Raw genomic sequence first — 24,030 nt, 5'->3', positions numbered from 1 at the left:
GAGAGAGAGTCCGGATGTCTTCTTCCCCTCTCCACCCCTCCAAATGTTTCGCACAGAAAAAAACCACGAAGAATACATTCCTGAATACAGATGAAAACTAGGTTCAGTGGCTGGGGAATTCTGGGAGTTGAAGTCCACAGGTCTTCAAAATTGCTAAGATGGAGGAACACTGCCATCATCCATTAGGGAAGAGCCGGTGTGAGGGTTTTTTTCCTCGGGCTTTTGGTGTTACCCAGGTTTTAAAGCATGCCTTTGTTTATGTAACCATCCACCGCCTCCGGCTAACTTCTACATGGTCATCTGCGCAGCTGCCAGCAGAAAGCCGTCGGAAACGCAGCGTCAGTTCTGCAAATTGCTAAAAAAACAAACAAAAAAACTTTCCTTAAGATGGTCTACCAGCCCTTTTCCTTTTCCCTTGGGCTTCTTTCCAGAGATTTCTTGCTTCTAATATGCTGTCAAGTCGGAGGGACTTGGAAACTAAATTGGAAGAGGGTCGTATGAATGGCGGCACCCTAGTTCGTGCCAATGTAAGCAAGGGTGGGCTTCAAAAATGTTAGCAAGGGGTTCCCTGCCTGGTTGCTGGGTGGGCGTGGCTATGGTGGGCATGGCCTAGTCGGCCTCCTGCACCATGGCGGGAGGGGGAGTTTTTGCCCCTCCCCAGGCACCTCGGGCCTCTGGCAGGCGAAAACAGCCTCCCCGGGCTCTGGAAGCCCTCTGGAAGTCGGAAACTGACTCTTTTCTGCCCTTCCAGAACTTGCGGTAGACCCGTTTTCGCCCTCCCCGAGCCTCTGCGCACGCCGTGCATTTACCTGCATCCAAAACAATTATCTATCTATCTATCTATCTATCTATCTATCTATCTATCTATCTATCATCTATCTATCTATCTATCTATCTATCTATCTATCTATCTATCTATCATCTATCTATCTATCTATCTATCTATCTATCTATCATCTATCTATCTATCTATCTATCTATCATCTATCTATCTATATCATCTATCTATCTATCTATCTATCATTTATCTATCTATATCATCTATCTATCTATCTATCTATCTATCTATCTATCTATCTATCTATCTTTTATCTATCTATCTATCATTTATCTATCTATATCATCTATCTATCTATCTATCTTTTATCTATCATCTATCTATCTATCTATCTATCTATCTATCTATCTATCTATCTATCTATCTATCTATCTATCTATCTCAGTATCTATCTACAGTATCTATATATCTATCCTATCTATCTATCTATCTATCTATCTATCTATCTATCTATCTATCTATCTTTCATTTATCTGTCTATCATTTATCTGTCTGTCTGTCTATCTATCTATCTATCTATCTATCTATCTATCTATCTCTATTTATCTATTATCTATCTATCCTATCTATCTATCTTTCATTTATCTGTCTCGCTATCATTTATCTCTCTCTCTCTCTCTCTCTCTCTATCCATCATCTATATATCTATATCTTCTATCTATCTATCTATCTATCATCTATCTATCTATCTATCTATCTATCTATCTATCTATCTATCTATCTATCTATCTATCTATCTATCATCTATCTATCATTTATCTATCCATCCATCTATCATCATCGATCTATACATTAAAACGTGAATAAATTAAAACCAAACATTAAAATCTGAGGACACGTGGCGAGGACCGGGTCAGTGGCGGGAAGTGAGATTTGTTCTTATTCAATCAACCATCTTAATGTATTTGTTATTTTTTACAGAGATCATTACTCAAGGCACAACACACAAATTAACTGTAGAAATTGCAATTCTGTGAACCGGTGGTGGTTACCAGTTTAGACAGCTTTTAAAGGGGACTAGGCAAGTTCTCAAAATTAGGTTATCAATAGGTCCTTGTCCTTTCAGCCTTGGAAATAGGTGGACACCCCTTTGCCCATGCTTCTGAGCACATCTGCTCAGCAGCTGGATCCTACAGAATGCATAACTAGAGTTATTGGTAATATCCTGTAACCAGATTCTGGTAGATTTATCCCAAATGTTCTGAATGGAAAACATTTCTGAGCATTCCACCTTAGTTCAGACTGTTGAACTGGCCCAGGGCAGGTTGCTCAAACCACAGCGAAAAGTATGCCCCAGTGTCGTTTACAACCGATCTGAAAGAGTTCCAAACTCAACAGGCATCCGGTGAGATTGGAGCAGCTGTTTTTTAACCCCAAGCACTGCTCTGAGCTTGTAACATTTTCAAAAGTGGAACGTGTTGCTTACCATTGAGTTCTGAACCTGTTTCCCATGTGGGAACCATCAGGCGGAAGAATTAGGATTAGCTGTTAAATTCCAGTTAAGCTGCCTCTACACAAGAATCTAGTCAAATAATGGTCACGCTAAATTGCTGCTAGATAAGAGTCAACGGAATTCAAGAAATGTTGTACTTAGACTGCTTGTGAGAATGTAATGATGCCAGGCTGATACCTCTCTTGACTCCACCCTCAGGCTCTCTTCTACTTTTTTTCTACTTTTTTTCTTCTTCTTTATTTTTTACTTTTTTTTTCTTCTGTCTTTTTTCTACGTGTCTAGATTACCCATGACCTTCTAGCTCAGGGCTGTCAAACTCAAGACCTGCGGGCCAGATCCGGCCCCCGGGGTGCTTAGATCTGGCCCCCGGGGCCACCTTGGAAACAGTGAAGGACCAGCCCCTGGTGCCTCTGCCAGCGAAAACAAAGCCCCCCAACATGTTGCTGGTAGAGGGCTAGTCACACAAATGAAAAACAAAACAAAAGGAGAAAATGTTTCCCCTTTTGCATTTGAGCATCCAAAAGGGGACAGGAAAGGAGAAAGGGAAAGAGAAAAGAAAAAGAAAAAGAAGGGAAGATGGGAAGAGAGTAAGGAAGGAAAAGGGGGAAGGAAGACAAAAGGAGAATGAAGAGGGAAGGAAAAAGAAGAGGAAGGAAGGAAGGAAGATAGATTATAATGAGAGGGAGGGAGGGAGGGTCTGAGGGAAGTCCTGCCTTAGCACCTGGCCACCACAAGTGCCCCCCGATACGAGTGGCATTCAGCTGGCCATGCCCACCCCGGCCCCCTGAAGTCAAATGCAACCCTGATGCAGCCCTCAAATGAAATCAAGTTTGACACCCCTGCTCCAGCTGTTGCTGAATGACAACTCCCAATGTCCAATAATGAAGGATCGGGGTGAAATGCTACCGGTTCACTCCGTTTTTATCTGGAGTGATAAAAACTACTGGTTGAGGTGAATCGGTAGTAAAAAAAAAAAAAAAAGCTACCAATTCAGTTGAACCGGTAGTTATCTACCGGTTCGGTTGACCCGGCAGTTTAAAAAGCTACCGGTTCGGGCGAACCAGTATTTCTGATGATCAGCTGTGCAGCAGGGTTTAGCTTTGCTAGAAAGCAGGAAATCCTGCTTTCTAGCAAAGCTAAATTGCACACCACAGCTGATCTTCCCCCCCCTTCGCTGCTCTACTTACCTTCCCAAGCCTCCTTTTGGCGCGTACCACGCTTGCGCGGCCAGCGAACCGGTAGCAAACTGGTCCGGATTTCACCACTGTGAAGGATATTGGGAAGTTGCAATTCAGAACATCTGGACTTCTGTAGGCTCCCTGGGCCTGTGATTGCCACTTGTACAAGGACACGCAAATATTAAACGTTATGGTTTAACTTGCCAAGCCGGGCGAATTCAGTCTTCTCTCCTCGCTTCCCCTTTTTTCAGGATGCCAAGTTCGTGGAGGAACGACGGAAGCAGTTGCAAAACTACTTGAGAAACGTGATGAACAAAGTCATCCAGGCTCTGCCAGAATTCATTGCCAACCCCAAAAAAGAGACTCTCATCCAGTTGATGCCCTTTTTCGTGTGAGTATCTCTCGAGAGGAATGATTGCTTAATGGGGCATCGAGTGGTGTTTTTCTTTCTTCTGTCATTTATAAAAGGGAGGGGGAAAAAACAAAACAAAACCTGAAGGAGAACTTCCGTGAGGTTGTCACAACTTGGAGTGTGATTTTAAGAAGCATCCTTCATCCAGCAAAAAAAGGTTTAAACGTTTTTTGGGGATTTTTTTGAGAGAGAGGAGAGAGCGCTTAAAAACAACAACAGCACTACTTCATTTGAAGTGCGATTGGATCGCGTTGATAGCAGCAAATAGATCTTTAGCGATGAATAGAATTGTAAGAGAGTGTTGTGTCTGCGCCCCCCGAGCCGGGGCCCCTGCCAGAAAGTGACTTGGAAAGTGAGGGGGAAGGGCCATCAGGACTTATCTCGGGAGCACCGGCTTCCCTAGCTCAGCTCCAGGAGCCAGAGGCAGGCCAGGTGGAGGAGATAATGAGGCCTCTGTCCCCTGACTCTTTCCCCCCCAGGCCACGCCTCCAGACCCAGCTGATGGCAATTAGGCCTGGCTGGACCCTAGGTTTCATAGGCAGGAGAGGCGGGAACAACAGAAGCAGGGGTGGGGCAGGCCTAGGAAGTGCTGAGTCATGGAGCCACACCCCACAGGATATAAAAGCAGCAAAGGTTGCTATACCTCTTTGTAGCAGGCAAATCAACTGCTTGACTGGAGCTGAAGTATTGTTTGTTGACTCATCGGCATTAAGAGAGATAACGGAGACACTTGGCAGTCGCTTGCTAGTTTGCTGCCAGAGCTGATAGTGTCGGCTAATTAAGCCATCGCTCGGATGGAGGCGAGGGGGGACAGAACAAGAGGGGAAAAATAGCTCTCCGTTTAGGGCAGGGGTCGGCAACCTTAAACCCTCAAAGAACCACAAAGGTCCTAACCAGTTCAATTCTGGATTGGCTAGGTGGGTGTGGCCAACTTCTTTTCCCGGCCTCCAGAGCTTTTTTTGCCCTCCCAGAGGCTCGAGGAAAGCCTCCAGAGCCTGAGGAGGGCAAACCCCCCACCCCCCGCTGTGGTGTAGGAGGCTGAGTAGGCCGCGCCCCCATGGCCATGCCCACCCAGAAACCTGGCAGAGAATCGGTTGCTAAAATTTTTGAATCCCACCCCTGACCGTAGCTATTTGCATGCTTAATAAATTTGTGGGGGGGGGGGTTTGGTTTTTTTTTGGTATCTTCCAAGTGATTAATGGTTTTAAGCCACCCAGACCACCACAGGTTACTACGAGGAAAGGTGACACATAAATCTAATGGACAGTCACTTGGAATAAGTTACAGGCAAGGTGAAAATCCCTCACCTCTTCCGCATCTTTAATTGGAACACTTTGTTCCACGTAGCACAATTAGAGCGGGCAAAAACCCATTTGGCTGACGGATAGAGAAGGGTTTGTTTTTTTGAAGGCAGTCTGTAGAAACAGAAGTTTAACTCCCGCAAAAAAGGACACTGAAGCGTGTTTCAAGATGCATTTCTTAGCACCCGTCAGCTGGTGTTTTCTGGCAAAGGAACTCCCGTAATCTTCAAGATGTTCGCATAAGAGCTTTCATTTTAAAGCAGAGCAAAATACAAATATCTGAATGTTTGAAGGTTGGGGATTTTTTATTTTTGTTTTGTTTTTAATGAGTTGGCTCTCAATATCTTACGTTGCACCCGAGATCTGATTTTTTTTTTTTTTGTGGAAAACACCAATTTGCCAATTTCTCTTTTCAATCTCAGCGTGTTCCTTTTTTTTGTTTCTCAAGCCTGAAACAGTCTTGATTGAAAAATGTGACAGCTTTTAACTCAGGCATATTCTGGGCTTGTCATTGCAACCTGGACAATCATCGTTCATCATTGTTTAAAGACCCCATAATCCCTTGCGGGGTGGTGTCTGGGCCACTGAATGGAGCTAGCAGAGTGTTTACTGGCCGGATCCCCTTCCTGTCACCAGTGCGGAGTTTTTTGTTCAGCAGATATATTCTCATTGTGCCCAGAGAGAGAGAAATATCTGCCTCTACCTAGGATTGAACTCACAGCCTCCTGATTGAGGCGAGACCGCCACCTCTAGGCCACCGCACCTCTCCTCATTGCAGCCTGGACAATGACATGGCTTCATTGTTTTTATGTCAGCTTTCTCCAATCCACGGTTTCCACTCCACGGTTTCCAATCCACGGTTTCCACTCAGATCAACGCACTTTGTGTCCTTCCAGTAATTGTCTAGGATTTTGTCTTTCACTGGGGAAGAAGATCATAAGTGACCGTGATCATCTCCGGATCCCAATCTGTTTCTCGGTATTGATGCAGTGCTTGTAGCCCAGAGTTTCATCTGGCCTGGGGAATTCTGGGAGTTGAAGTCCACGCTTCTTAAAACTTGCTAAGCTTGAGAGATACTGTGCTTGACGAACCTTCTTGGTTCATCACTGAAGTCCAAAGATGGGGTGGGGCAAGAGAAGACCCATTGGCGGGGTTGAATGCCCGGCAAGGTCACTAAGACACGGCTCGGAAATATTTTTGCCTGTCATTTCTTCAAGGGTGGGTTGTCTTTCTTTCTTTCTTTTTTACTTTATATATTCCCTTCTAGGGATTATTCCATAAAAGCCTTAGGAGGAAGGATACTGCATTAATTTCCTTGCATTGATTTAGCCTGTTAATTGTTTTCAGTTCTGCATTAAATTATTACTAACCCTTTGGTTAGTAGAGTCAACCCAGACTTCCCTTCCCTTCCTTTCCTTTCACTTCCTTTCCTCATCCCTTCCCTTCCTTCCCCTTCCCTTCCCTTCCTCATCCCTTCCCTTCCTTATCCCTTCCCTTTCCTTCCCTTCCTCATCCCTTCCTTTCCTTTCACTTCCTTTCCTCATCCCTTCCCTTCCTTCCCCTTCCCTTCCCTTCCTTTCCTTTCCCTTCCTTTCCTCATCCCTTCCCTTCCTTATCCCTTCTTTTTCCCTTCCCTTCCTCATCCCTTCCCTTCCCTTCCCTTCCTCATCCTTCCCTTCCTCTTCCCTTCCATTCCTCATCCCCTCCCTTTCGGTCCTCATCCCTTCCCTTCCCTCTCTTTTTTCTTTCTTTCCTCTCCATTTTTCTTCCCTTCCCTTCCCCTGATAACGATTTTAAGGTAATCTGAAGCAACAAGGTGGAAAGGAGTCATTATGAAAGTTTGCTTACGTTCCATTTGATTCTGTATGCTTGAGTTCGTGCAACACATAAACCATGAATTATGGTTAGCAGATGGCAGTACTAGCTTTGCAGAATGCACCGTTCAGAAACAAACCAAACAAACATTATGCTTTCTTCTAATGGCCAGGTTTGTGCAACACGCTCGGTGTATTTTCTACACCTTGCCACTTTTTCTTCTTCCTCTGTTACATCCACATGATTTGGCAGCAAATTGGAGAAGCTTTTCCACAGATTTTTGAGGCTGTTCTCCTTGCCCTGAAGGCCCCCCGAAGCTATTGGCTGAATCTTTTCTTTAATAAGGGCTCCACTCACACTTGCCGAATAGCTCAACCTGTGGCCCAAAGCCAGCCATTAACATTCATGAGAAGTTAATTGCCTGGTCTTTAAACAGCCTCGGGTCTCACTAGCAACCGAAAAGCAAATTCCAGAGCTGGAGGTCAAAATCCTGCGAAAGTAGTCAGATCAGCTCTGGAACCCAAGGGGTTTTAGCTGAAGCATCTGGAAGCATCTGAAAAGACAGGCAAGGAAAGTTTTGGATTCGCAATACTGAGGTTCACGAGAAGGTTGGAGATACAACCAGCCAAGATGTTGATAGAACAGAACAGAACAGAACAGAAATTCTTTATTGGCCAAGTGTGATTGGACACACAAGGAATTGGTCTTTGGTGCATAAGCTGTCAGTGTACATAAAAAGACAAGATACGTTCCTCACGAATCATAAGATGCAACACTTAATGACGGTCATAGGGTACCAATAAGCAATCAGGAAACAATCAATATCAATATAAATCATAAGGATACAAGCAACAAAGTTACAGTCATACAGTCATAAGTGGGAGGAGATGGGCGATAGGAATGATGAGAAGATTAATAGCAATAGTAATGAAGATTTAGTGAATAGTTTGATAGTGTTGAGGGAATTATTTGTTTAGCAGAGTGATGGCATTCGGGAAGAAACTGCTCATGTCTAGTTGTTTCAGTATGCAGGGCTCTACAGCTGTCGTTTTGAGGGTAGGAGTTGAAACAGTTTATGTCCAGGATGTGAGTGGTCTGTAAATATTTTCACAGCCCTCTTTTTGACTCGTGCAGTAGACAGGTCCTCAATGGAAGGCAGGTTGATAGTAATTATTTTTTCTGCACTTCTAATTATCCTCTGAAGTCTGTGTTTGTCTTGTTTGATTGCAGAGCCAAACCAGACAGTTATGGAGGTGCAGATGACAGACTCAATAATTCCTCTGTAGAACTGTATGAGCAGCTCTTTGGGCAGTTTGAGCTTCCTAAGTTGGTGCACAAAGAACATTCTTTGTTGTCCTTTTTTGATGACGTTTTTGATGTTAGCTGTCCATTTTAGATCTTGCGATATGATAGAACCTAGAAACTTGAAGGTCTCTACTGTTGATACTGTCTTGTCTAGTATTGTAAGAGGTGGAAGTATGGGAGGGTTTCTCCTAAAGTCTACCACCATTTCTACGGTTTTGAGTGTGTTCAGTTCCAGATTGTTCTGGTCACACCATGAGGCTAGTCGTTCAACCTCCCGTCTGTGTGTGGATTCATCGTTGTCTCGAATGAGACCGATCACTGTTGTGTCATCTGCGAACTTCAGTAGTTTAACAGATGGATCGTTGGAGATGCAGTCATTGGTAACGTTACCCAGACATTGATTGTCTGGGTAACAGAATAACAAGAGTTGGAAGAGATATTGGAGGTCTTCTAGTCCTCCTGTTTTCTGGCGTTAAACTTGGTGGATGCAGCTGTGTTCTGCAGACTTGTTCTTCTAGACCTTTTTCTGTTCTTTGCTGTGTCTTTTCCCGTTCAGAATACGGAATACAGAATAATAGAGTTGGAAGGGACCTTGCAGGTCTTCTAGTCCAACCCACTGCTGAGGCAGGAAACCCTATTTCAGACAAATGGTTATCCAATCTCTTCTTAAAAACTTCCAGTGTTGGAGCATTCACAACTTCTGCAGGCAAGTCGTTTCACCGATGAATTGTTCTAACTGTCAGGAAATTTCTCCTTAGTTCTAGGTTGCTTCTCTCCTTGATTAGTTTCCACCCATTGCTTCTTGCCATGCCCTCAGGTGCTTTGCAGAATACGATGAGCCCTCTTCGGCTCCTCAAATACCGAAAGACTATTATCAAAACACCCCCTCATCCTTTTGCTTATTAGATGGATGAGAAGAAAAACAAAGAACATCCAATCATTCATCATCTGGTTTGACCTCTTATCATTTTTGTTGCTCTTCTCTGCATCTTGGACAATATCGAATATATTTTTCTGTCTTCCTTAGCTTCTTAGACAGCCATCTCTAGTCAGAATAGAATAGAATAGAACAGAACAGAACAGAACAGAACAGAACAGAACAGAACAGAATAGAATAGAATAATGGAATGAAGAATTAGAATAGAATAGAACAGAATAGAATAGAACAGAACAGAACAGAACAAAATAGAATAGAATAGAATAGAATAGAATAGAATAGAATAGAATAGAATAATGGAATGAAGAATTAGAATAGAATAGAACAGAATAGAATAGAATAGAATGGAACGGAACGGAACGGAACAGACCAGAACAGAACAGAATAGAATAGAATAGAATAATGGAATGAAGAATTAGAATAGAATAGAATAGAACAGAATAGAATAGAATAGAACAGAACAGAACAGAATAGAATAGAATAGAATAATGGAATGAAGAATTAGAATAGAATACAATAGAATACAATAGAATACAATACAATAGAATACAATAGAATAGAATTCTTTATTGACCAAGTGTGATTGGACACACAAGGAATTTGTCATTGGTGCATATGCTCTCAGTGTACATAAAAAGACAAGATATGTTCATCAAGAATTCTAACACTTAATGATAGTCATAGGATACAAATAAGCAATCAGGAAACAATCAATATCAAAATAAATCGTAAGGATACAAGCAACAAAGTTACAGTCATCTAGTCATAAGTGGAAGGAGATGGGTGATGAGAACGATGAGAAGATTAATAGTAGTGCAGATTTAGTAAATAGTAAATAAAAGCTACTTTTTGCATTTCCAGAAGAGTATCAAAAATGATTTCCCAAAAAATGTTTTTCTCTTCTGGTGATAATGCTGTTCAGTAACTTTTTGCGAGTTAGAAGTGCGCTATTATTTTATGAAGCGTCTTTAGTTTCCTTGCATTTGATCGATTTGTTACAGGAGACCTACAGCATTTTCCTTCACCACTTTAGATTACACTTATCTAGCAAACAAAACATGCGTCGCCTTCTAAAATATTTATAAGCCGTTAAAGCCGGGAGAGATCTGTGTAAATTGTTTCGGTCTTTATGGCCTGCCCGCAATTGTTTGCGCATTACAAAGGTTGGGTAGACTAAAATCACTGCAATGCAGAACACTTCTGGATTGGAGGGCAAAAAGGAGGCAGGGGAAGAACAGCGTGTGATCCTCCAGATGTTACGGAACCACAACACCCGGGAATGCCAGCTAGCATGGCCCAGATTGAGACATATGGGGAACTGTAACTTAGCAACATCTGCGGAACTGCCAGCTCCCTGTTCCTTCCACAGATGTTGATAGATCTCTACACTCAAAAAGTTATAGACACCCTGGGCAATGGTCAGTTAATTCAGAGGTCAATTCAACAGGGAGGGAGGGAGCGAGGGAGGGAGGGAGGGAGTGGAGAAAGGAAAGAAGGTGGAGTAGAATGGAGAAGAGCAAGCAAGGAATCTAGGAGGGAGGGAGGGAGATGGAGGGGATGGAGAAAGGAAGGAAGAATGGAATGGAATGGAATGGAATGGAATGGAATGGAATGGAATGGAATGGAGGAAGGGAGGGAGGGAGGGAGGGAGGGAGGAAGGTGGAGCGAATGGAGAAAGGAAGGGAGGAATGGAATAGAATGGAGAACGGAAGGAAGGAAGGTGGAGGGGATGGAGAAAGGAAGGGAGGAAGGAGGAATGGAATATAATGGAAGGAAGGAGGAACAGAATGGGGAGGGAGGGAGGAAGGAAGGAAGGAAGATGGAGGGAGTGGAGGAAGGAAGGGGGGAAGGAGGAATGGAATGGAATGGAAGGAAGGAAGGAAGGAAGGAAGGAAGGAAGGAAGGAAGGAAGGAAGGAAGGAAGGAAGGAAGGAGAGAGGGAGGGAGGAAAGGAAGGAAGGAAGGAGGGAGGGAGGGAGGGAGGGAGGGAAGGAAGGAAGGAAGGAAGGAAGGAAGGAAGGAAGGAAGGAAGGAAGGAAATTTAAACCATCCAAAGATACTGCATGCAAGTTTGTTCTCCAGTGTAAAATAAACCACTATTTTTATTTTATTTTCCCCCACTTTTATGCCACCTTAGCGTACAAAACAACAAAGTAACAGCAGAATAAAATCTATCAATCCCTAAGTATTAAAAAAAATGCATAAAATCCCTAAGACACATTGCCCAGAGTTGCTGCTGAAAGAAAATTGCTAGTTGTCTAAGGCCCATTAAAAAAAAAAAAAGGATTCCAACATCTGGTGAAACGTTAGATGTGTAAAGACCGGGGAAATTTCCAAGGGCAGAACGTGGCAACATCTTCTATTGCTATTGATTAGCAGCTAAACTAAAAGTTTAAAAGCAGAAGGTTTTGGCTGCCCTCCCTAAGGAAAGCTCCTTCAGCCAAGGTGGTGTGCAAGGATTGTGTACAGTTAGGCCTCTGTTTACAACTGTTCATTTAGTGACCATTCAAAGTAACAACAGTACACAGAAAAGTGACCAGTTGTGGGTTGCTCCCGGTTCGCACCGGTTCGGGAGAACCGGTAGTAGAAGCCGCGGGAGGCTCCATCCACCTGCCCGGAAGTCATCAAATACGCTCTGCACATGTGCAGAAGTGATGCACGCGCACACGGGAACCAGTAGCAAAGGTAAGTAAAACCCAACACTGAAAGTGACCTATGATCATTTTTCACACTTATACAAACGTTGGTCACGTGATCAAAATTGAGAAACTTGGTAATTGACTCATACAGTCGTGGTCAAAACTGTAGAAACCTTTTGGGAAAAGTGTCTTTTTGAGGTTTGATGGCTAACAACACCACTATTCCACTGCTGGAATGGCCTGGGAATAGCCCAGCCCTTAACCCAATGGAAAATCGATGGAGCCGACTAAAGAAACTTGTTAGTCAGAAGCGACCCAGCAATAAAACCCAGTTAATAGAAGCAATCGTTCAATCTTGGTTTCACATTATAGCAGCTACAGAACTAACAGACTTGGTTCACTCCATGGGAAGAGGTTGTAAGGCCGTAATTCATGCTAAAGGTTACCCAACGAAGCATTAACTGACATGGTGATAATTTTTGTATATCTCGTTTTTTCTTCTGTGTAACTGCTATTCTAATAGCAAATCCTTCATAAAAGTGATTGCATTACATTCTTGATTCAATTATCTTTCCATTGATATATAACTTTATGGTACCACTCCAAAAAAGAAAGTGGTGTTATTAGCTAGTTTTAGAAAATACACTTCTCCCAAAAGGCTTCCACAATTTTGGCCGCTACTGTATTTACGACGGTTGCTGTGACCCAGGATCACTTGTGAAATTCCCGTCTGCTTAGAAGATCAATCAATTTAATAAGTCCTTTTGAGCAGAAGCGACTCTCCCACTCCTTTTTCCTGATAAAAACAGGAGCGTGTTGAAGTTGGAGGGAGTGGAATTCGGTGGGGTCATAAATCCAGGAAAATTCGCTCTTAAGAGCAAACCCCCTGTCAGACCTGCCACTTTCCCACAACTCTGATAACCCTCTTTTGCCCAGAGGGTATGCTAAGCTCAGTGAACAGTGATTTTTTTTTCTGTTTCACTGACTTTTACAATCTTCTAACACGGAGTGCTCTGTTAGAGCACCCAGCAGGAGCGGTGACGTCACTGGAACCCGCTGTGACCCAGGATCACTTGATTCCCTCTTTTGCGACCGTCTGACAAGCCAAGTCAACAGGGAATCCAGGTTCACTTAACAACCGGGTCACGAACCAAACAGCTGCAGCGATTCACTTAACGAGGACGATAAGGAAGGTCGTAAAATGGGGCAAAACTCACTGAACCAATTATCTCCCTTAGCAACAGATGTGTTGGGCTCCGTTGCTGTTTGTAAGACAAGGACTTACCCGCATCCCCTTACAGATAGAGATAATTGGAGATTGTTAAAAGATTTAAGATGGAATGCCAGCTTCTTCCGCTCCTTTCGGTAAACCTTCAAAATGAATAAGCTCGGGGCAATATTTGTATTAGTTCATGACAGATGAAGTTATACCTGTGGGAGTAAAAAAAAGATGCTCCTTAAAGACAAGAGAGTTGAATCTGGATTCCAAAAATATTCGGGGATTGTTTAGAGCAGAGTGAAGACTTACTCACTGTAGCAATTCTGGCCACCAAAAAAAAAGCGTCAGCTGTCAAATATAATGGGACAAAGATTTTTTGGGTTGGGAGCGTTAGAATTATATTTTTATAGCGTTACTGGAAGGTTTCAACCTCATCATCCCAAACGTTGCACTTACGAACCCTTTCAGCTTGGAAGTCTTTCTGATTTACAAGGACGTTCATATTACGCAACGGCGAGATAGGTAGTCCTCGACGTACGACCACCATGGAGACCCAAAAATTGCGGTTAGCTAAGGGAGACGTTTGTTAAGTGAGCCTTGCACCATTCTACCACCTCGCTTGACCAAAGTTGTGAAGTGTATTATTGCGGTTGATATATTAGTCACCCGGTTGTTAAGTGAATCCGGCTTCCCCATTGACTTGGGTTGTCAGAAGGTCGCAAAAAGGGGATAACACGGCTCTTGGGACATAGCAGCCGTCAAAAAAACCTTACAATTTAGCCTAGTCAAGTTAGATAGTCCAGCTTGCTGTGATGATTGCTCCAGTGGGAGTATTGACTTACCTTCGCTACTGGTTCGCAAATGTGAGCGAGCGCATGTATGAGTGAAGCGAGTGCATAACACCTCTGCACACGTGCAAAACCTTCTGTGCATGCACAGAGCGTCAAAAATGGGACATGATGACGTCTGGGCAGGTGGGCAGACCCCACGTAATTTTCGGCCTTAAACATGACCATGTTCCCACCCGGGTGTGTCATCAATCACATTCACCAACTGAGCAATTTTGCAGGTTGTAGAGACCACTCCCCTCCGGCCGCTGTGGGTAACCCTGGGAGACATCCTTGAGAAAGATAAGTCTGGAATGCACTCCTGTCTTTGGCTGCCGTGCTGCTTCATCGGTTTCCCATCCCCCTTGCCTACGGCAACTGGAGAGCAGGTCAGGGATGCTTTGCGAGTTGACAGTCTTACTAAGGCTTTGTAAAGCTGTACTAGAACTTCATGGGATTTTAATTCTTTCCCTCCCTTTTTTTCCTCTTTCCTCTCTTTCCCTTAATCAAAGCTCGATCCAGCTATTGCCGAGGAACGAACGTATTGTGGATTTTGAGATAGGAATTGAAATTAAGCACATTGGAAATGGCATCTTATTCAGAATACGGAATAATTCTGATACTCCCCAAAGCGAGTGAACCGAAATCTAAATTTAATTTGCTGTAATTTAATTTTCGTTTCAGATGGAAATTAATGAAGAAGTTAATACAGTGGCTCCCCAAGTCGTTTCATTAATATTAAATTAAATTAATTAAATTAAATTAAATTAAATTAATGGAATAGGTAATACTCCCCAGGTATTTCATAACTTTCTCTTTCGGTCCCATTAAAAAAAAAAATTGCCATTTAACCACTCCGTGGAGGGGCTTTGGAGGGCCGAATCTGAAGACTTCGTGTAGTCCTGGAAATGCATGCTGGGTTTCTTTTATTGATGCCATTAAGAGAAACGAAGGAGCAGCAATTTTGGAAGTCTTGTTGTAAAATTGTATTGTGGTGTAATATATGTAAGTGCACGTATGATGGGTACTGTTTTAATCAAGCTGATGGATAGCTACTCAATAGAAGAGAATATTTGTAGCTCAGGGTTGAACTCTGGGGTGCTTGGTGCTCTCTGAGCTTGGTGGCTTTTTTGCAGACGTTTAATTACCCAACTAGGTAACATCATCAGTGCGAGAATGGAACAGAATGGAATGAAAGAGGAGGAGGAGGAAGAGGAGGAGGAGGAGGACTATGGGATCCTTGGTGCTCTCTGAGCTTGGCTGTTTTCTTGCAGATGTTTCGTTACCCAACTAGGTAACATCATCAATGCTAGAAGAGGATGGAAATGGGAGGAGGAGGAGGAGGAGGAAGATTGTGGGGTCTTCGGTGCTCTCTGAGCTTGGCTGTTTTCTTGCAGATGTTTCATTACCCAACTAGGAAACATCCTGCTAGAAGGGAGTGGAGTTTGTGGAGAAGAGGACAAGGAGGATTAAGGGGCTGCTAGTGCTCTCTGAGTTTGGTGTCCTTGTGGACATTTCATTACCCTTCTAGGTACTGTCATCAATGCTAAAAGGGAGTCCGGTTGGTGGAGACGAAGAGCAGGATCGTAGATGTTCTTTTGAGCTTGATTGTTTCCTTGCAGATATTTCATTGCCCAACTAGGCAACACCATCAGTGCTACCCTGTCTCCCCAAAAATAAGACCCAACCGGAAAATAAGGCCTAGCATAATTTTTCCAGATGCTCGTAATATAAGCCCTACCTCCAAAAATAAACCCCAGTTAAGATTGTCAGCAGACAGAGCCATTTAGTACTGTTGTTGTTAGTTGCGAAGTCCTGTCTGACCCATCGCGACCCCATGGACAATGTTCCTCCAGGCCTTCCTGTCCTCTACCATCCTTTGGAATCCATTTAAGCTCACACTGACTGCTTCAGTGACTCCATCCAGCATCTCACTCTCTGCCGTCCCCTCCTTCTTTTGCCCTCCATCGTTCCTAGCATTAGGCTCTTCTCCAGTGTGTCCTTCCTTCTCATTAGGTGGCCAAAGGATTTGAGTTTCCTTTTCAGGATCTGGCCTTCTAAAGTGCAGTCAGGGCTGATCTCCTCTAGGACTGACTTGTTTGTTCACCTTGCAGTCCAAGGGACTCGCAGGAGTCTTCTCCAGCACCAGAGTTCAAAGGCCTCAATTTAAATTCAATTCAATTCAATTCAATTCAAGTTAGTACTGTATTTTCCCCAAAATAAGACCTAACCGGAAAATAAGCCATCATGTGTCTTTTGGGGCAAAAATTAATATAAAACCCGATCTTATTTTGGGGAAAACACGGTAGCTAGTGCATCATCAGTGCTGAGGATATTACCTAGTCAGGGAATGAGAAGTCTACAACAACCCAGCTCAGAATGCATCAAGGGCCCCACATGAAGCGGTGTTGTATTCAAGCCCATCTTACCGGCAATCCGTTGGTGTTCCTGATCCCCAACCTCGGTCTACTGCAGTGGTTCTCAACCTTTATAGTGCTGCGACCCCTTTAATACAATTCCCCACGATGTGGTGACCCCTTTAATACAATTCCCCATGATGTGGCGACCCCAACCGTAAAATTATTTTCGTTTTGAATTTATCGCGCCTAAAGCCGTATTGGCTAGCGAACTGCTTGCGATTGCCTTGAGGACAGAGGCATTAAAGCGGAGACTCCTCCCCTATTAAGTTTATGGCGCCTGAAGCCAGATTAGGCTAGCGATTGGGAGTGATTGCAGCTGGCTTGAGAGGGAGACATCAGAGCAAAGATTTCTCTCTTTTTTAATTCATTGCATCTGAAGCCGAATTCGGCTAGCGATTTGAAGAGCCTGCAGCTGGCTTGTGGAGTCAACCATTGGAGCGCGATTCTTCGACTCGCAAGTATACTTCCCATATTTCCGATGGTCTTAGGCGACCCCTAGCAAATCGTCATTCGACCCCCAATGGGGTCCCAACCCACAGGTTGAGAACCACTGGTCTACTGTTTCACACAAGTTACCCATTGCAAGAGCTAAGCTGCCAAGTGCCTGTTCAGGAAAGAGCTCGCAATGAGATTAGCAAAAGCAATAAAGAAATTGGTCTTTGGAACATTAACAGTTTTCCCTGGCTAACGTTTACCAAGTCTAAAATAAAATAAGTCCAGGGTATCTTTCTTCTTTAGGGTTAATTAGAAAGTTTACCCAAAGCCCATTAAAGTTATTGGAAATGCTATCCGAAACTTTAGAGAGTCCTTTAAGTGAACCGCAAAGCAGAGAATATTTAAGCAGAGGGGGGAAACAAATGAGTTCTTAGAGAATATGGGGGTTTTAATTATTATAAATGCTTTCTAAAATCGCAGAGTAACTTTATTAGCCGAGGCCTCGGATAACCTCGTTACCGTAATATTTTCTGTGCCATAAACGAGGAAGGCAGATTAATTTCCTAGAAAAGTGGCTGGCCACGGAGCCTGCAAGCAAATTTTTACAGCAGGCAAGCGGAGTGTGAGGCTGGGTAAGGGGGAGAATATTAAGAGCGCAGTCTCTAAATTCAGAAACGTTGAATAAACACGCCAGCCAAGAATAATTTTAACTCTGGCTGGGACGACGGAACAAGAAAAATTGGCAACGCTACCCAAACTTCTACCTTTTTTTTTTTTTTTTTTTTGCGCCGGAGATGTCAAATTTAGTTTTGAGAACCGCAGCAGTCCTGGAGGCATCTGTTATTTTGGGGAAGGGAAAATAAAAAAAGTCACAGTTAGAAATAGGCCCCTGGGAAAGCTCCTGGAAGAAAACCTCCAGAATGCTGCATTTTACTAAAAAAAGAAAAACGGGAGAAAATTAATATAGATTCCCAAATAAAATGTAATCTTGGCGTCTGATTACAAACGAGGTGCTTTTTAATCACTCCCTTGCAAATGTGTTTAGAATTGCAAGTGGTCATGGTTCAGTCAATCAGAATAGATTGGAAGGGGCCTTCGAGGTCTTCTAGACCAACCCCCTGCTCAAGCAGGAGACCGTATACCATTTCAGACAGGTGGCTGTCCAGTCTTTTCTTTAAAAACTTCCAGTTCCACGCAGGACTTCTGAAATAAGTTATACAGGTAGTTAAATTATACAGGTAGTCCTTGATTTATGACCACAACTGAGTGCCGGATTTCCGCTGCCAAGCGAGGCAGTTCTTAAGTGAGTTTTGCCCCGTTTTACGACCTTTCTTGCCACAGTTGGTAAGTGAATCACTCCAGTTATTAAATTAGTAACCCGGTTGTTAAGTGAATCTGGCTTCCCTCCCTTGACTTGGCTTGTCAGAAGGTCGCAAATGGGGATCACATGACCCCAGGACACTGCAACCGTCGTAAGTACATGCCAGTTGCCAAGTGTCCGAATTTTGATCACGTGGCCATGGGGAGTCTCCAGCCAAGCTTCAAAAGAAATCCAGTGGTTTCTGCACCAGAGCAACATTGTCTGCACTACCCAAGTGAAGGGGGTTGGACTAGATGACCTACAAGGTCCCTTCCAACTCTGTTAATCTGTCGCTTAAGTTGGGCTGTAGGGAGTAAGGTGAGAATGCAGGTGAAAGTGGTCTTGAGATGCCTGTAGGATGGCTATCATTTCTACCATCTTTTCCTTAGGGAAGGAAGGTGGAATGGGGTGAAAGTTGTAGCACATGGGCAACTTCACCTGTCAGAGGAGAGTTTGAGATGCACATGTGCTCTGAATGTTTCCGAGCAAGGACAACTGAAATGTCAACAATGAAATCTGACTTGGGAACGGATGGTGCAGAAGGTTCTCCCTTAGCTTGCCGTATCCGAAGCCAAGGGGAGAATCTGCTTTCTGCGAAACCAAAACCAACGTATCTTCCAACAGCTGAGCAGATACCTCCACCTGCCTTTCACCTTCAACTTGAAAAGGCAAGATCTCCCTGCTCACTCTGGTCGAAAACCAAATGATGGGTTGGAATTTCACCTCCAAAGAGCTCCCAAAGCTAACACGAGAATTCAAGCGGCAATGTGCTCGCGCTGAAATATAGTGATGCTCAACGAAGAATTCTTGTTTTCAGAACAAGGCCCTGAGTCTGTGCCATGAATACATTTGGCTGCAAATTTTGGCAGGTTCTGAAGAAGCAGGCTGTCAGTCATGAACTTTTAGTGGAGGAGGAGAAAGAGGAGGTGGAGGAGAAAAAGGAGAAAGAGGAGGAGGAAGAGAAAGAGGAGGTGGAGGAGAAAAAGAAAGAGGAGAAGGAGGAGAAAGAGGAAGAGAAAGAGGAGGAGGAGAAAGAGGAGGTGGAGGAGAAGGAGAAGGAGGAGGAGGAGGAGAAGGAGGAAAAGGAGAAAGAGGAAGAGGAGGAGGAAGAGAAAGAGGAGGTGGAGGAGAAAAAGAAAGAGGAGAAGGAGGAGAAAGAGGAAGAGAAAGAGGAGGTGGAGAAAGGGGAGGTGGAGGAGGAGGAGAAGGAGGAGGAGGAGGAGAAGGAGGAAAAGGAGGAAGAGGAAGAGGAGGAGGAAGAGAAAGAGGAGGTGGAGGAGAAAAAGAAAGAGGAGAAGGAGGAGGAAGAGAAAGAGGAGGAGGAGAAAGAGGAGGTGGAGGAGGAGGAGGAGGAGGAGGAGGAGGAGAAAAGGAAGGAGGAAGAGAAAGAGGAGGTAGAGGTGGAGGAGAAAGAGGAGGAGGAGAGGGAGAAAGGAGAAGGAGGAGGAGAAAAGAAAGAGAAGGAGAAAAGGAGGAGGAGGAGAAAAAGGAGGAGAAAGAGGAAGAAGAGGAGAAAGAGGAAGAGGAGAAAGAGGAGGTGGAGGAGAAAGAGGAGGAGGAGAAAGGAGGAGGAGAAAGAGAAAGAGAAGGAGAAAGAGGAGGAGGAGAAAGGAGAAAGGAGGAGGAGGAAGAGAAGGAGGAGGAGAGGGAGGCGGAAGAGAAGGTGGAGTCCTACAGAGGCTGTCTTCTCATTGCTTAGAAGAACAAATGCAGCTCCTCTTTTCTTTCGAGTTTTAATAAGAAAAGCTTCTAAGAGCCATCTGTCTCAGTTGTCAGAAACAGCAGTAAAAATTGAAGGAACCTGTTGGCTCCCAAGAAGCAGCTGCGGCCTCTTCTTTCCAGTTCTGCAGGACCTTTGAACAAATCAACCTTTTGGGGTCCCGGTGGCCTTCAGAATCTATTAAACATACTCATCACTGCCACCTTTCCGGCAATCTTAAGAGTAAACGAGACCTTTTTAGAAACAACAAAATAACAAGAGCGGAAGAGACCTTGGAGGTCTTCTAGTCCAGCGGTCACCAACTGGTGGTCCATGGATCACTGCTGGTCTGCGAGAAAATTTTGGTGGTCCGCAGAAAAATTATTTGCATTTTTTTTTTGTTTACATTTATACCCCGCCCTTCTCCGAAGACTCAGGGCGGCTTACAGTGTATAAGGCAATAGTCTCATTCTATTTGTATAATTTTACAAAGTCAACTTATTGCCCCCCCAACAATCTGGGTCCTCATTTTACCTACCTTATAAAGGATGGAAGGCTGAGTCAACCTTGGGCCGGGCTTGAACCTGCAGTAATTGCAGGCTTTGTGTTCTTAATAACAGGCTTTACCAGCCTGCGCTATTCACCGGCCCTTAATATTGCACTAAATCAGGGGTCCTCAAACTATGGTCCGTGGGCAATGAACGTTTGTGTTGCTGCAGAGTCTCCCTCTTTGAGGTCTTTTTGTGCGGGTTGGAGGGGGGGTCAGAAATTCTAACTTGGAGTCTGCTTCAGCCTCCTGGGCGGGGCTTTGGACGAAGGCTGGAGGGAAGCGCCATTGGTGGTGAAGAGCCAGAGGGCCTTGTTCCAGTAGGACTGCATCATGGCCTGGAACTGGCTGACCATCTCAGCATGCTGAGCCTCCAGGCACTGGTACCTGCCCTTGCACTCCCGCAGGTCTTCCCTCTGCTTGGAAAGCCTACGCTCGTAGTCCTCAGTGAGATGCTTTTGGTGAGCCTCCTTCTTGGCCAGATCCAATTTGAACTGAGCTGGTGTTTTTTTTAAAAAAATTTGTATTTATATCCCGTCCTTCTCCGAAGACTCAGGGCGGCTTACACTATGTTAAGCAATAGTCTTCATCCATTTGTATATTATATACAAAGTCAACTTATTGCCCCCAACAATCTGGGCCCTCATTTTACCTACCTTATAAAGGATGGAAGGCTGAGTCAACCTTGGGTCTGGTGGGGTTTGAACCTGCAGTAATTGCAAGCAGCTGCTGTTAATAACAGACTGTCTTACCAGTCTGAGCCACAGAGGCCCAACTTTTTTTTTGCCAACTGTTTCTCACGATGGCTGCTTAGCTCCAGCAACTGCTTCCTGTTGGGGCCCAAAGGAGCCCTGGCAGGTAGGTGAGGAGTGACTGGCAGGAGAAGGGTGAGTAGAGGCCAGCAAGGGGCCCCTCGATGTGAGTGACATCAAGGTGGCTATCGAGTTGGCCACACCCACCAGTCACATGACCACCCAGCCGGTCATTAGGCTGATCATATTCATGGATTTAAAATTATGAATGTCGTGGTCCCTGAGGTCCGAAAGATTGGGGACCCCTGGACTAGTTCCATCTATCTGCTCAAGCAGGAGATTCTTTATCATTGCAGACAGTGGTGGGTTTCAAAATTTTTTACTACCGGTTCTGTGGGTGTGGCTTGGTGGGCATGGCATGGCTTGGTGGGCGTGGCAGGGGAAGGATACTGTAAAATCCCCATTCCCTCCCCACTCCAGGGGAAGGTTACTGCAAAATCCCCATTTCCTCCCGATCAGCTGGGACTCGGGAGGCTGAGAATAGATGGGGGCGGGGCCAGTCAGAATTTTTTCTACCGGTTCTCCGAACAACTCAAAATTTTCACTACCGGTTTATTTATTTATTTGTTTGTTTGTTTCAATTTCTATACTGCCCTTCTCCCGAAGGACTCAGGGCGGTTTACAGCCAATTTAAAACAACCTGATAATAATTAAAATAATTAAAAACTAATTTTGAAATTTGGCCCAACAAATTAAAACAATCCTAAAAAACTTCATAAAACCCCCACTAAAATTTCATTAGGCTAGCCCCGCACTATGGAATAAAAAAGTCTTAAGCTCGCGTTCTCCAGAACTGATCAGGACCTGCTGAAACCCACCTCCGATTGCAGACAAATGGTTGTCCAATCTCTTCTTTCACAACCTCCATTGTTGGGGCACTCACAACTTCTGGAGGCAAACAGCATTCCCTTCTTGCACAGAAATTCCCTAATTGGGATCCCATTAGATCAGGGGTCTCCAACCTTATCAACTTTAAGCCTGGCGGACTTCAACTCCCAGAATCCCCCAGCCAGCTTTGCTGGGAGTTGAAGTCCGCCAGGCTTAAAGTTGACAAGGTTGGAGACCCCTGCATTAGAAACAAGTAGTTTCTATAGTTAGATGAGAAGAATGCACAATATAATTCACAATATAATATAATGCTCTCTACATGGGGCTTCCCTTGAAGACCACCCGAAGACTCCAATTAGTTCCGAATGCGGCCGCACAGGTGATAGAGGGAGCGACTCGTTGCTCCCATATAACACCTCTCCTGCGCAGGCTGCACTGGCTTCCAGTGGTCTTTCGGGTGCAATTCAAGGTGTTAGTTACCACCTTTAAAGCGCTCCATGGCATAGGACCGGGTTACTTACGGGACCGCCTGCTGTTACCGGCGTCCTCCCATCGACCAGTGCGCTCCCATAGGGAGGTTCTCCTCAGGGTGCCGTCGGCCAGTCAATGTCGGCTGGCGGCGCCCAGGGGGAGGGCCTTCTCTGTGGGGGCACCAACCCTCTGGAACACGCTACCACCAGGTATCTGTCAACTCCCTGATCTTCGGACCTTTCGACGCGAGCTGAAAACATTTCTGTTTCACCGTGCAGGACTGGCCTAGTGGGGTTTTAATAAGGAGTTTTATTGGTTTTAAGTTCTTCAACCAACTCTAAATTTTCCTTTTAAACTGGTTTTAAAAATTGTACTAATTGTTTTTACTTTGGCTGTAAACCGCCCTGAGTCCTTTGGGAGAAGGGCGGTTTAGAAATTGAAACAATAAATAAATAAATAATAATCAAACCTTCCTGGAAAACTTTGCGTTGGGTAGATGAGATGAGATTTGAAACCTCTTCCCAAAGTGCTTTTGATTCTTGAAAAATGGTTTAATGTGACAGCACGAAGCCAGGCATATCTATTTCTTTTTTTACCGAATCCGTAACATTTTCTCTCACCGTGTTGGTGGAAAGTTGCTTATCCTGGTATCCTGGCAGGATGGCTTAAGCGAACCTCACTAGGTCTTGAATCGCACTGTCAGAATCTTACCCTGGTATTTTTACAAGCTTCTGCTGTTTGTTTGCTTTTTTTAAAGGGGGAACTTTTTAAAAGTTGCCACTTCAACTTAGAAAAACAAATTTTGTAAAGAGAGAGGGAGAGAGAAGGAGAGAACGATTGTGTCTCTGGGGACTGTGCCGAAGGAATATTCTGTTTATAATTAATTCAAGACACGTCTGTCTTCGGGGTTTCTTCTTCAAACCTTGTTGCTGTGTCAACAATAATTTATATGTGAAAACTTCCAAAACCTTCTCTGCTCAGTGATTCTATTTGTGTGGAACAAAAAAAAAAAAAAAGGTGATTTTTCCAGAGATGTATCTGAAAACTGCCTCCCAGAATCTCCCTAGAGTTTTCTGTGCATTTCAAGGACTGCGGAGTGCTGTATGGAGTTAAATAGCTTACTGCAATATTAATTGGGGGTCCTTTATACACCAGGCTTGGATTTAAGATTACCACTGCTTTTGAGTCGTTGAGTTAGTGGCTTCTACCTCCAACCATTTGGAAGTGTCGGAATTTTGCTTGGGAGACTGAAGGATGCAAGCACATTTGTTCCAATTTACATTTAGCCCGGAATAGAATTTCTGGTTTGATTTTTGTCAAATTGAAACACTGATGTCAGGGTTCCAACAGATGCCCTAATTAAATCATGAGCCTCAGAGCCAAGCTTCAAAAGAAATCTAGTTATTGATTAGGAGGGTTCATGTCGGCAGTTTCCAAATGAAGCCAGCTCTGACCCCCACGTAATTTACGGCCCCAGTCATGACCCTGTTTTCCCCCCTCCCCCCAGGGTGTGTTATCAATCACATTCGCCAAC

The 24,030-nt window shown here is 44.2% G+C and overlaps 1 protein-coding gene across 2 annotated transcripts in view; it reads left to right on the top strand.

The window, feature by feature from the left end:
- Nucleotides 1–24,030, top strand: part of SNX29 (sorting nexin 29) — a 179,820-nt gene that overhangs the window by 135,558 nt on the left and 20,232 nt on the right. For both annotated transcript variants that reach the window (XM_058156920.1, XM_058156919.1), the window contains exon 20: nt 3,721–3,860. In XM_058156920.1, the coding sequence (XP_058012903.1) occupies nt 3,721–3,860 (140 nt within the window). The remainder of the gene's footprint in view (nt 1–3,720; nt 3,861–24,030) is intronic.

Source organism: Ahaetulla prasina, chromosome 14 (genome assembly GCF_028640845.1).
Source record: "Ahaetulla prasina isolate Xishuangbanna chromosome 14, ASM2864084v1, whole genome shotgun sequence".
Classification (NCBI taxonomy): Eukaryota; Metazoa; Chordata; class Lepidosauria; order Squamata; family Colubridae; genus Ahaetulla; species Ahaetulla prasina.
This window is presented reverse-complemented; position numbering and strand designations above follow the sequence as displayed.